General features: G+C 42.6%; 1 protein-coding gene across 1 annotated transcript in view; it reads right to left on the reverse strand.

Moving 5' to 3' along the window:
* The window catches only part of iqca1 (IQ motif containing with AAA domain 1), a 110883-nt gene that overhangs the window by 5680 nt on the left and 95203 nt on the right, over window positions 1–10000 (reverse strand). The window contains exons 17-18 of the mRNA XM_063211859.1: window positions 4198–4284; window positions 1267–1444 (exon numbers count right to left, since the gene is read on the reverse strand). Coding sequence (XP_063067929.1) covers window positions 1267–1444; window positions 4198–4284 — 265 coding nt within the window. The remainder of the gene's footprint in view (window positions 1–1266; window positions 1445–4197; window positions 4285–10000) is intronic.

Consider the following 10000-nt stretch of genomic DNA (forward strand, 5'->3'; position numbering starts at 1 on the left):
TGTATTCTGCCACTTACTACTTACTAATAAATAGAAATATAGGCTTACTGGTCCTTACTAAGGTTATATTAGTAATAAATCCCTAATTGGGCATGAACAAGACATTTGTGAATACATGCTTAACAACTGTCTTATTTTGCTTAGTACATGCCTTACAAGTTAATTACACAGGCATTAATATTGTATGTATTAGTGCTAACAGATGTATCCCTAAAATAAAGTGTTACCNTTTATATTACCACCATGTCCAAAAAGCAAACGCGTTTCGGCTATCCAGCCTTCATCAGTGTGGATTTTTCTTCCTGGAGTTATTTCAGTCCCATCATGTATGATTGAGGTTATTTATTACACTGGAGTGTACTGCTTACAAACTACTGTATAACAGGTAAACAAGGGTGGACATTCTGTAAGAGGAATGAGAGAAATAAGAGAAAAAAACCCTCCCTGTGCTCTTGCGGGAATGTACTCATAACATCATGTTTACATATTCAAGAATAACAAATGACTATGTACTGTACACAGTATCAATCAAACAGGCAGCAGGAATAAATAACATCCACGACCGTGACACTAGCTTGAAATGTTTAAAATCAGACATGGCATATGAAACGTGTATTAATGTTCATGTTGGCTTGGAGAAACATGAAAAATACACAGAAGAGTAGACTACAGTAGAACAGACTAGAGTAGAGTAGAGTAGAGTACAGAAGTCACTTTATTAATTGTGCTGTCTGCCCAGTAGAGCATTTACAATCCAACTCATAGTAAGTACCTAAAGCTGTGTGTGTAAAACTGCGCTCATCCAGCACAAGCCGCCTGGCTCTGCCATCCAGTCGCTCCAGGTACTCCCAGTCAATTGTTCTCCGTTGTGGTACCCAAGTGGTGGAACGGTCTTCCAGAGACTAAGCACATCTCTTGCAGCCTTCAAGAAACAACTAAAGACCTTCCTCTTTCGAGAGAATCTACTAGACTAATGCTTGAGCTGCCCTTGCCCCAGGGCAGACTCTTGACATGATGTTTAGTTTAGTTTAGTTTGTGTGTGTTTGTGTGTGTCTGTACACGTTATTTACTCTTTATAAAAAAACAAAACAAAAAAAACAACTACCCCCTCTTTGCAACTGCTCTTGTTGTTCTGTATATCTCCTGTGCACTTTGTATTTGCTTGTGATGTTGGCTTGATTATGTCCTCTTTTGAAAGTCTCTTTGGTTATAAAGCGTCTGCCAAATGCAATGTGATGTAATGTAATAATGTGCGAGTCTCCTCACCTAGTCTGGATGCATAGTCAGGTCGAGGGATCAGGATGACCTTCTTGTACACTTTACAGAGCGACTTCAGGTCTGCTTCAAAAGGACGCCTGGTTGTCCCCACCACCAGTACCCGGTCCTCCGGTTTGAGAGACTTGAGGATTTTTGGGAGATCCTTCTTCAGCCTCTTGGGTTCCATCTGCAGACAAGAGGGAATGCACACACTTGGAACAGGAACTAGTCATGTCATGGCGATGGAACGCCAGGCTATGATCATCTGTCCAGATTTCAGTACAGTGCATTTATTCCAGCATATGACAACGTCAGTGAACAAGACAACTCTATAGCAGTGACAAACACCTGGCAGGTGAAGTGAAAGCCTATCAGGGAAACTCCCACTGTCATTGTGACACAGCACTCCACAGCAGAGAGTGCTCACTGCACACAAAGACATTTCATTCATGCCTCACCCCGAACGGCGCTGTGCAGTGGGACAGTACGATGCTCAGGGTACCTCAGGATGGGTGAGAAATGATGTCATATTAATGTGTGTATTTATTCCAGCAATCAGGTAATCATAGTGATTACTGATGCAGAACAACTTTTCAGTTAGGTAGCAGAACGAAGGGATAAGAAAGCAACAAGGTGGCCAGATCCGATGTCGAGGTGGAGGCTTTTAACTCCTAACTTGACTCTTACCAGATGAATGCATTTCCGCCTTGCTCTGAGTGTAGCTCGCGGAGCTGAATGAAAACACACAAATCTGGCCAGAGCCAGGTTATCAAGTGATTTTGGAAAGTACGGTACGGGTATTGTACGGTAGGCTCTGAAGCCAGGTTGACCATTATTCATTCATTTTCTACAAACTTAAGTTTGGAACCATTCCAACAGCTCTCCACTGTCTTGCACTGTCCTTGGTCTGATTCACAAAACCCCCACCAGGGGGCAGTGGAAGCTCAAAATATCCTCAGAACATGTCACAGAACAGAATCTCAGACGTCTCCTAAACTCTTGTAGAGAAAGGTAAACATTACACATAGATCAAAACTAAATGTCTAATTACTGTGTGACTAGCCAATTCATGTCTAGGATTATGCAGTACAATTCCTCACATTACTAACAACATCAATTCTGGTGGTTACATCTTTCCCTCTAAGAACATAGAACCAACTGTTCAATACCAAGAACAGAGAATTACCGAAAACCATGCTGTCAGTGGTTGATACACTGAATGGTGAAAAGACTGAGAGCAGGTCCTTTAGTGACACCTGTGAGGCTTTTGAAAGCTTTTTTCACCTTTTTTCTCGCCATAAAGTCAGACATTTCCCGGCACCCTTACTATGATCTACCGAGAGCAACCACCTGAAGCACTATCTAACTCATGTGTAAGTCCACCATGCTCATTTGAGATGGTCCAAATACACTACAGCACAGTCAGGGCTGTTGACTGCTTTTGTTAGGCCCTGGACAAAATCATCTGAAAGGGCCCCTTTCTCAATACATACAATGCAATGTGAACTCAATTCTGCCCTTCCTGACCCCCGGGACAACTGACCTGTTTGGTTGCCCCTGTTGGTGGGCCTGAGTCGAGAGTGTGAACCATTGACTGAGGTGAACCCTGTCTGCATCGCGTGCTAACACCACCACTGTATAAAATACCTCCCTCTCCCTCACCATGGTGTTTATCAAAGGTGCAGATCACACAAGCATGGCGGTGAAGCAACCATGCACGGGATGCTTCCAATCCCATAAATATGTCTGCTGGTATGTGACTAATGGCTGTTTTGATTCGCTACAACAACACACTTTCAGCTGATGTTTGTCAGACAGGGAGAATAAGGTGTTGAAGTCACATTCTGATGTTTTCTTTATTGACAGTCAGGAATGTCATATAAAAACTATGACTACGAAAAGACTGTTTTGAACTATGTCAAAATTTTGGTGTGCACTGCACGCACACAAAACCGCAAAAATCTAACCTCTGAAGTAGCCAAGTGTGTGAATTGCCCCAGTGAAATTGAAGGGTACTACCATTTTACAGCATACTTTATTAATATATTGGCCAGGTCAACCCTGTTATTTTGGTCTCTTTTAGGGCAGAGATAATTATAGCAACCATACCTATCCATAGCTCTATAGCTATAATATTCTACTATAATAACACCTATACCCAATGCCTCCCAGTATAACCTGCCACTTGAACAATTAACTGGCAGGTGTGGCACTGTGCGAGTTGATCACATGGTTCGAAAATGGTACATCAAGTAGGTAGCAGGCTTCACTCAGGTTTCTTGATAACTTTTCAGGGTGCTGTCCCAAATGAATACTTAGAATCATATAAAAGGGGGGGGCGCACCTTGCATCAATTTTTTCGTCTTTATTTTTGTGCACAGACGCGTTTCGGCGTGTGCCTTCCTCCTGAAACGCGTCTGTGCACAAAAATAAAGAAGAAAAAATTGATGCAAGGTGCGCCCCCCTTTTCTTTGATTCGAAAATGGTACAGTATGCCACATATTTCTTCACTCCATCGTCTCTACCAAGCTGGCTTCAGCCCATGCATCCTTATGTAGTTCACAGATGTGCACCTGTTTTGATTAAACGTCAGCATATAAATCACATCTCATTTTTCACCCCTCCCACCAGAAATCTTACTAATGCAGGGTCCAGACTTCTGCATAAATTTAGTATGATGGTCTGGTGACCAGGCTACCTCTACGCTAACCCCAATAATTACTACAGTGCTGACAGCACATACATCAGAGATTATATACGGCAGGAATGTATGTCATCCAGACACGAGTTGAGGTGTAGTACACGGTAAAAAACAACAACACTTTTAACACTAACTCTGGGTACTTTGGGACCAAGTACACTCCAGAAGGTGTTAAATCAACTCTCTAAGATGTGTTGAATTAATGTTGTTGTTGTTATTTTTTACTGTGTAGCACTCACGTCCTTCTCCATTTTGGGGATCTTCTTGTAGAATGTCTTCTCTGCATCTCCGATCCACACCACAGATGGCTGCAGCTGCCGGGCCACCTGCCAGACACACACGCACGCACACGTGCACGCACGCACGCACACACGCACACGCACACACAAACACACCAAAAACATCAACACACACACACACACTGAAAGAGAGAAAGAGAGAGACAGAGAGAGAGAGAGAGAGAGAGAGAGAGAGAGAGAGAGAGAGAGAGAAACACTGTCTCTCACATACACACAGAGACTTAAAGGTGCGTGCAACTGCAGGCTGCATTGAGTTTGGAAAAGGGTATACACTCCTTACACTCCTGGGCGATGGCTGATGTTTGTGAAGTCTTGTTGATGTTTGTTGTACACGGTCCGCTTTCTGCACCGGTAACCGGACACTTAACTTGACCAAGCTGAACTGAACTGAACTGAACTGAACTGAACTGAACTGAACTGAACTGAACGAGGCCCACACAGTAAAAAATGCAGTGGTAATCCAACATTTTGAGAGTTGATTTAACATCTTATGAAGTATCAAGAGAAGAGAATGGATGAGTGCATCTGTGGGGTAGTGTGAAAATATTCAGGTGCTCATCGGTTTCCAAAGTTGCAAACTTGTAGAGAGACAGGGTCCGAGGCACTCTGAAGTCAATATTAAAAGTCCTTTATTTAATACATGGACACCATAAAGCCGACGCGTTTCGGTCGCGTACCGACCTTCTTCAGGGCTAATTGAATTAATTAATATTGACTTCAGAGTGCCTCGGACCCTGTCTCTCTACATCTTATGAAGTATATTGGATCCCTGAGTACGCTAAGTGTTGAATTAACACTGCATTTTTACTACACACTGATCTAGGACAGAGGAGGTATTTTGTTTAGACTACGACTCTCCCCTCCTCTCTCGTCTCAGCTGAAGGTCCTTTGGGGGCATGTTTGCATGCTATACCCAGAATGCTTTGCAACAGGTGTGGCCACTTTTGCTGTCTGTACAGTGGGCTGTAGGGGGCCCTTGCCACTGTAAAGGCCCCCTTCCCTCGTGGTTATATGTTTATGGCCCCTGACCAGCTGTAGGGGGGAGAGGGGTTCAGACCGGCAGAAATCTGCCTCTTGCGTCTCTGTGTACACAGACAAACAGATATGCACTTACACGCACCCACACACACACAGAACAGCATGCACACACACGCACACACACACGCACGCACGCAGGCACGCAGGCACGCACGCACACACGCACGCACACGCACACGCACACGCACACACACACACACACACACACACACACACACACACACACACACACACACACACAGAGAAAGGAAACGGTCCTTCACGTTACTTCCCCACCAGCATCCCCCCCCCTAATCAGGGTGTTTGGCTGTTGTTTTGGTTTGTCTTTTCAAGCATGGCAAACAGGGAAAATTGCTGGGAGTGTGTGCTTGTGTGTGTGTGTGTGTGTGTGTGTGTGTGTGTGTGTGTGTGTGTGTGTGTGTGTGTGTGTGTGTGTGTGTGTGTGTGTGTGTGTGTGTGTGTGTGTGTGTGTGTGTGTGTGTGTGTGTGTGTGTGTGTGCGTGCGCGTGTACGTACATCCGGTAATCTTCCTGTTGTGATAGTGACACTGGCACTCGCAGGATAGAGCTTGTCAAGATGTAAACAAAACACGCCTCGCCTCGCCTCTACACAACACAACACAACACAACACAACAGATCAGCGTGGCTGCCACCTACCTTTCATGTGGTTGGGACTGACTGCAGTCTACGGAAAGTTTTATAGTCAAGTTGGCTGCTAAATATAGGATTGCTACCGTTGTCTGTGTGTGATGTGGCATTTTCATTTGTTTGTTTTTGCCTTCATGTTCTAAAAAACTTAACATTTTCCTCATCCATTTTTTAATCTCTTCTGAGAGAGCTTTCCCTACATAACATAACTAACTCTACTCATCCATCACCCTGTATAACCCTGCGCACTATCTTTCTCCTGCTTGCGTGATCTGTAGCTCCCCAACTGTTTGTGTGCGGCCGCCCTTTGTTTTGCTCTGCGCATCTTGTTTACTGTTGAACTGTTGAACTTCCCCCACACTCTGTATTTGCTGCGTGTGTCCTCTTTACAAGCCGTTTTGAATGAAAGTGTCTGCTAAATTTATTTGTTTATTTATTTGTACATGGGGGAATGCCTCTTGAGATGCAACATCTCATTTTCAGTAGGGTCCCATACAGTCAGAGGCATACAGTCAGAGGCATAGGATGTGTCTGCTAAATGTAATGTAAGCATGTGTACAACTATGACTATGAGTGGTAGCCCCATAATGCCGCTGTACCATCTGTAGCACGACGTAATAGTCATTGAAAGATTAATTAGGCCTACCATAGTACTGCTCTACTGTGACAGAACACAGGGCCTTTAATAATGCACTACGACTCGGCCATTGTCATTCTGGTAACAACAAATTTACAATACCGTGCTTGAATGGGTTAAAACACCAGAAAGAACAAGTTGGGTATATGGAATAGACGTGAAAATTAATAATTTAAATATTAATAATTAAAAATTAATAATAATAATAATAGCAGAGACACTTTTAGCCAGATATCACCACGTAATAGTAAACCACCAATAGGCACTAGTCAGCATATCAGCACGATGTTCTCTGTGGGCAAGTAGGCTGTTGGTCTTGTCTGCAACCCTTCAGCTTGTTTCTTGGGTTGGCAGCTCACTCACTGCTTTTGGAACCATCCATAGTTGTAGACACGCTTGGTTTCAAAGTCAAAGAAAGCAGACTCTGAAGCTACCTCTGGTTTTACAGTTTTTCTCGATTGCTTACACACAATTTTCGGAATCAGTTCTCGAATTCTCAAAACTCTACACACAAATCTCCAAACCTCACACGCAACGGGCAGAACTCTTCACTTCCCCTGAAAAATGCACGTCTTTTCTCAAAACAGTGTACTCTCTTCTAAAAACCTCATGACACACACAAGCAGTCATTTCAATACACTCTTATGTGAACCATTGAACACGAATGTGCACAAGGTAAAACTTTATACTCAACTTGACACACAGCAGAAACTTATTTTCTTCACTGTTCTACTTACTAAAGAGGGTATTTTTCTGTAGTAAAATACTGAAATATTGTTTTTAGACTCGGAGTACACAGATGTGTGGCAAAAAATATATTTTACATATTTTTCTGACATTTTTAAAAAATATACTAATTTATTGTAAAATATTGGGTAACCACATGAAAGTGATCTCTTGTATAACAGATTTTGGAGTTCAAAAACTAAACAAATGTGTTTTCTCACTGCATCCACTCATGTTTTCATCAATATCACATGCAATGTGTGTCCTTATGGAGTGATGATTTCAGATTGTAAACCGGTATGAAGAGAGTTTGCCCATGATGAGGAAGTGAACATAGTATGGCAGTTGATTTTAGTGTTTTGAATGACAGTGTGTTCAATGCGACCACCAGGATTTTTCTTCATGAAAAATGTGTGTAATCCAGAGAATTGTGTGTAGTGGTTTGAAAAGAGTGTGTTTTAAAACTGAAATGTGAGTGTAAAGAAGGAATTGTGTTTAGTGTTCAGTGACATTGGTTAGGGGAGTTGGGAAATGGGTGAGATGTTCCGAGAATTGTGTATGAAGTACCAGAACTTGTATGGAGGCAATCGAGAAAAACTGTAAGTAGACCAATGCTTCTGTGTGAGACCCCAATATGTCATCTTACTGTGAGACTGAACAACCTTGAATGATCATCTAATGAACGTTTGCCCTTCCGCGTGCTGTATGTTAGTACTACACTGCCCTTCCAAGACAAAAGACGTCAATTCATACCAAGCACATCAACTCATTGGAGTGTGAAAATGAGGAAAAATGAATAAAAATCCCACAGCCTGCATTTGTTTTCAGCATATTGGCAAAAACACCCTATTTGTTCCATGAAATACAACAAGAAAATTGACCCAAGATATTTGGGCACAATGTGAAGTGATGTTTATTGTGTTTATGACAACTTATTTTCAGCCAAAATTGAAGTTACTGCCTTCCCATGGCAGAACAATACCCCGTTGCGTTTTTGCGGGCTTGTGGATGGTGGCAGGGACAAGAGCAGACTCCAAGTGTACAGTAGATGGAGAGGGGCCATAAGGTCAATGGGGCAAAGTCAACAGAAATAGTCACTCAGCATTACATTTCAGCGGTTCCCAAACTTTTCCCCCTTGTACATTTCAATGTGGTTCGCGCACCCCCTAAGCGAATATTTTGGTGTGCTGATGGCCACGCAAGTATGATTCACTGCACATTATGCACAGTTGATTTGGGGAATCCTATTTTCCAAGTCTAGGAGTTAAACTACACTTCAGATGGACCATCCCAGCATACAATTCACCATACAATTAAAAAGTACTTAATGTTCATTAATGCTTCATAAAAACTCACATATCACACCATTGCTCTATTTAGCTCGCGCACCCCCTTATGGCAGGCTGCACACCCCCAGGGGTGCATGCACCACAGTTTGGGAAACCCTGCATTACTTTATCGTTGAAGGCTTTCCCCTACACCTTTAAGATTATTACACTTAATAATGTCTGACTTTAGAATTTAGAGTGCATTACTTATTATTAATATTAGTAAGTTATAGCCTACTTATGGCTACATTCATAGAATTTAAGCCATATTGTGTAGAAGAATGTAAGCCTTAGATCCAAGGATGCACTACAGCAGTGTTTCTCAACTGGTGGGTCACGACCCAAAAGTGGGTCGCGGAGGGGTCATGGGTGGGTCACGGAGCCTTGGTGTAAAAAAAATGTAATTCTAAAAAAAAAAATCCAACTTTTCCTGCAACAATTTACAACTTTTATTTTGATAGTGAACTCCGTGTCATCTGTCGTCAAAGATACAATTTGAATTTTTATGCGAGATAGATAGCGTGCAACCAGTTATTCGAGTCTTGGTTACATTTTGAGTAGAGGTGCTCCGATTGCTCGGCAGCCGATCATGATCGGCCGATAATGGCCAAAAATAGCCTGATCGGTGATCGGAAAAACATGCCGATCAAAAAACCGATCCAGAGATATTAAATTCCTCACGCAACCATTTCGCCTTTACACCTGCGCTGCCTGCATGTAGCCTAGGTGCTGGCTCTGCACAGCTGCTGCACCAAAATAAGGCATCTTTACTTGTCTTTAACTTTTTGGAATTCCCTCCTTCATTTTCACCATTTATAATCATATCTGCATCAACAATGATCTGATTTTCCGATCCATGCGCCGTTTACATGACGCTTGTAATTTGCGAATGACGTGTCAGTCTCGCCATGTTCGCTATTTTGAGTTACAGCCTGTCAGCACGCAACAACTAAACGTTTCCAAAACAATCATCAACTGTATTGTTTTTAAAGTTGTAGCCTAATGGACAGCCAGGTCAAACAGCAACTAGGGAGAGTGGACGGTGAAACTCAATGAGTCTGTGCAGGGAATTCTACATTCTATGACAGTGTTACAGAGAAAGAGCTTTCCTCGCAGACACGCTGTGTTGTGTGTGTTGCCTGTTCTTTCAAGTGAAGTTTTTTTCTTGTTTTGTGTATGTAGAATCTCAAGTGTTTCAGTCACAATGTAATTTGCGATAAACTAGGCCTACTTCTCGCCCGTTAGCCATTTTACGTTATAACCTGTGTAGTTGCCTCGGTCAGCACGCGACAAGTTCACGTTGTCCGAACAAGCATTCCAACGTTATTGTTTTCAAAGTTGTAATTGACAGTCAGTCGATTAGTTT

Source organism: Engraulis encrasicolus, chromosome 12, assembly GCF_034702125.1.
Source record: "Engraulis encrasicolus isolate BLACKSEA-1 chromosome 12, IST_EnEncr_1.0, whole genome shotgun sequence".
In the NCBI taxonomy this organism is placed as follows: Eukaryota; Metazoa; Chordata; class Actinopteri; order Clupeiformes; family Engraulidae; genus Engraulis; species Engraulis encrasicolus.